This window comes from Juglans regia, chromosome 3 (genome assembly GCF_001411555.2).
Source record: "Juglans regia cultivar Chandler chromosome 3, Walnut 2.0, whole genome shotgun sequence".
NCBI classification, from domain to species: domain Eukaryota; kingdom Viridiplantae; phylum Streptophyta; class Magnoliopsida; order Fagales; family Juglandaceae; genus Juglans; species Juglans regia.
Genome location: NC_049903.1, coordinates 12,891,397 through 12,895,560, shown reverse-complemented (window position 1 = coordinate 12,895,560; position 4,164 = coordinate 12,891,397). Strand labels below are relative to the sequence as shown.

The 4,164-nt window shown below is 27.4% G+C and overlaps 1 protein-coding gene across 1 annotated transcript; it reads left to right on the top strand.

Annotated features, from left to right (window-relative positions):
* The first annotated feature begins 978 nt into the window (after positions 1-978).
* Positions 979-2,997, top strand: LOC118347909 (protein SRG1-like). The gene is made up of 3 exons (XM_035688087.1): positions 979-1,331; positions 1,449-1,696; positions 2,498-2,997. Exons 1-3 carry the CDS (start codon positions 1,053-1,055, stop codon positions 2,832-2,834), a joined length of 864 nt encoding a protein of 287 aa, XP_035543980.1. The 5' UTR covers positions 979-1,052; the 3' UTR covers positions 2,835-2,997.
* The last annotated feature ends 1,167 nt before the right edge of the window (positions 2,998-4,164 follow it).

Here is a 4,164-nt window from a genome sequence, read left to right as displayed (position 1 = left end):
AATAGGAGAATTTTTGTTTGGGGAAAATGTTAAAGCCACCAAAATTGTTTCAACCCACCTTTTATAAAATATTTGAATACAAAAATTTTTTAATTTATCTAATCTTATTTAATTATTATAATTTTTTTAAAATTTTTACATAAAATATAATAAATAATTTAATTTTTTCAAATCACAAAATAATAATCATTTTTAAAAATAATATTCTAACATTAATATTTTATTCAACTTTCAATATCACAATTCATCTTATCTCAATTCACTATGTAAACCTCTACTTATCAACTCAACTCGTCTTAACTGATCATTCCAAACTAATCATTGATATGATCTATTACTTTTGCAATTTCCTATAAAAAAATTAAACCAATCTTAATCTATTCCATACATTTTAACTTAAAATGTTAAACACATTTCAGTCTTAAAAAATTAAACGAGATTCATATAATATTATTATTCACAACTTAACTAAACCCATCTTACCATCGGAACGTAGCCAGACAAAATTTAGACTGCGTTTGGATCATAAAATACTCTCAACTCATCTCAACTCATCATTATAATTTTTTCAAATTTCAACACAAAATATAATAAACAATTCAACTTTTTCAAATCTCAAAATAATAATAATATTAAAAAATAATATTCTAACAATATTTTATCATCTCAACTCAACTCAACTCAACTCACTTCAACATCCAAACTCTTGGGCAGGTTTGGGACATCAACCAAAACATAAAATTCTCATCTCATCTCATCTCATCATTACACCTTTTTCAAATCCCCATACAAAATATTATAAACAATTCAACTTTTTAAAATCCCAATACATATTTTTTAAATCCCAAAATAATAATAATATTAAAACTTAATATTTTAAACTTCAAAACAAAACATAAAATTTTAATCTCACTCTCCAAACCTACCCTAGACACCAACTTATAATATCTAACCTTACTCGTGTATAAAGAGTGGGAAGTTAGCTATCAACGAAGTTAACAGAGAGACAGGAACATATTATATATACATCACTCTGGCTTTTTGGTTGATATATGATATATGATCTGTTAAAAGCTATGGATAATCAAGAACAGCTACTGAACCTGGGAAGATCTCTTGCAGTGCCATGGGTTCAAGATCTGGCCAAGGAGACGATGACTACAATTCCACCACGATATGTGAGGCCCCATCAAGATCCTCCCCTCATCTCAAATACCTCCTCTTTACCTCAACTCCCTGTCATCGACATGCAAACCTTACTTTCCAACAACGACGATTTCTCAGAGCTCGACAAGTTGCACCTTGCTTCTCAGGAATGGGGTTTCTTCCAGGTATTTTCTCGCATCTAGAATTAGCAATAATTTAAAAAAGAAAAATTGGTGATGGACTAGTAGTACTCATGTACGTTATCTTAAACGAATATGGATTAATTATTATATATATTACAGCTGATAAACCATGGGGTGAGCAGTTCGTTGTTGGAGACTGTGAAGTCTGGCATTCAAGAATTTTTTGAACTCCCAATGGAGGAGAAGAAGAAATATTGGCAACAAGGAGGAGATGTAGAGGGATTTGGGCAGGCCTTTGTCGTCTCTGAGGAGCAGAAGCTTGACTGGGGAGACCTTTTCTACATGGTCACTCTTCCTACCTATTTGAGGAAGCCCCACTTGTTTCCCAAGCTTCCACTCCCATTGAGGTTCTCTGATCTCTCTCTCTCTACATATAAATTATCTCTAAATTTGCACAATTCAATAATTGGTTTTAATATTGAGATAGTACGTACATGTAGTTTGCTTAATGGAAAAATTAGTCATATATTCATAGCCAAAAGGAGGGGAGATCCATTTAATTACCAATAAAGGCTTTTTGGACATAATAATGAGAATACCAATTAATATGGAGACCAGATTCACTGATTGAGAGATGAGATGAGATGAGATGAATTAAGATAATTTATGAATAATAATGAAATTGTTGATCAGTTGAGATATTTTTAAAAATTTTGTATATTTGGATTGGAAGTGAGATGAGATGGTTTTAAGTTATTCAAGAGGAGATCGATAGATGTGCGTCTTATAAATAATTTTATAATATTTATAATAATTTTATTTTATTTATAAATATATAATAATAATTTTTTAAATTACATACTCAATTTTTTTATAATATATTTTATAATAATATTATAAGATGATAATATCTAAAATCAAAATATCTAAAAAAATGGTATTTTTTTTTCTGATTTCAACTTTGTAAGTTGCAGTTGTATTATTAAATAATTTATCTTTTCTCTGTTTTCTAGTGGTGTTTTTATTATTATACGGGGTAGGTAGATAGCAATCAATAAGGGCATAAAGGCAAAAGGCATCACTTTTATTTAAATAGATATATATTTGGGGATTAAGAATGAAACGTGCATTTCTCCGAACTTTAGATATAATAATTAATGCACTTGATCAATCGAGTAAAAGATCACTGAAAAATATCTTCTTTGCAGAGACAACTTAGAAGCTTACTCAGCTGAATTAAAAGCTCTTGCAGTAAAAATCCTAGACCTAATGGCAAAAGCTCTGAGAATGGAAGCTAGGGAAATGAGGGAGTTGTTTGAAGAAGGATGGCAAGGTATGAGGATGAACTATTATTCTCCATGTCCGCAGCCAGAGCTTGCCATTGGTCTCAATCCTCACTCTGATCCCGTTGCCCTAACAATCCTCCTGCAAATCAATGAGGTCGAAGGCCTACAGATTAGGAAAAACGGGATGTGGATTCCAGTTAAACCTCTGCCTAACGCTTTTGTTGTCAACATAGGTGATGCTCTGGAGGTAAGTACGTAGCCCAAGATTTTGAAAAGAATAATAATAATAAAAAGAAAAACCTCCTTTGTCGCCAATTCAAGCTGCGGGCAAAGACCCACTTCAAGTATTTTTCATATTTTTTTTAGATGAATCATTGCATATATAAACGCATATTTATATATAAAACGTGATAAACTTAGGGCTCGTTTGTTTTCAGAAATGAGATGAGATGAGATGAAATGAGATGAGTTGAGATTAAAGTTAAAAAGTTGAATAAAATATTGTTAGAATATATTTTTTAATATTATTGTTGTTTTGAGATTTGAAAAAATTGAATTATTTATTTTATTTTGTGTGGAGATTTGAGAAAGTTGTAATGATGATGTGGGATAAGATGAAATGAGATGATATGTTTTTAGAAAACAAGTATATATGAGGCTGGTGAGAAGAAGTGATGGCGCACAGGCTAGCTGGGGCACAACTTTTGACTTTCATTTTACGTGTTAAGCTTCATGATCATGATGTGTGCACTTATATATATACTAGTGGTGGCTAACGTGCAAAGCACGTTTGCCATGTCTGGTTAATTAAAAAAATAAATAAATAATAATTTTTGATATTAAAATAATTTAATATATATGAATAAAATTATTATTTATTTATATTCATCATTTATTATAGAATTTAAATTATATTAAAAATTTAAATTAATTATATAGTTTTTTTTTATTAAAAATATTCAGTAAAACTTTCTATTAAAAATATTTTCTATTAAAAATATTCAGTAAAATTTTATCATTTACTTAATGATGAAAAATTAATATTTTATAAATTAAAGTTAATTTTAAGTGTATGGTAGAATATTTATATTTTAGTTATTTGTTTTATGTTAGTTTAAATCAATATTTAAACTTCTATCGTTAGATTAAATCTGAAGATTAAAGATGAAGGGTTGTAATTTAAAACCTAAAAACTAACATTTTCCCCCACGCACATTTGCCTAATTTAATTAATTAAGAATATTATCATATTTAAATTATGTTAAAATTTTAATTATTTATATAATTTTAATTTCTTAAAAATATTTAGTAAAATTTTATCATTTATTTAATGATGGAAGATTAATATTTAATAAATTAAATTTGATAGTTTATGTATAATATGATATTTATATATTAATTATTTAAATTTTAAATTAGTTTAAATTAATGTTTAAATTTCTATTGTCAGATCAAATCTAAAAATTTAAAATAAAGAATTGAGATTAATTTCTTAAAAATATTTAATAAAATTTTATTATTTATTTAATTTATTTCAATATTTTTAATTAAATTAATATTTATGTATATTTTAATCAGTATTTTAATCT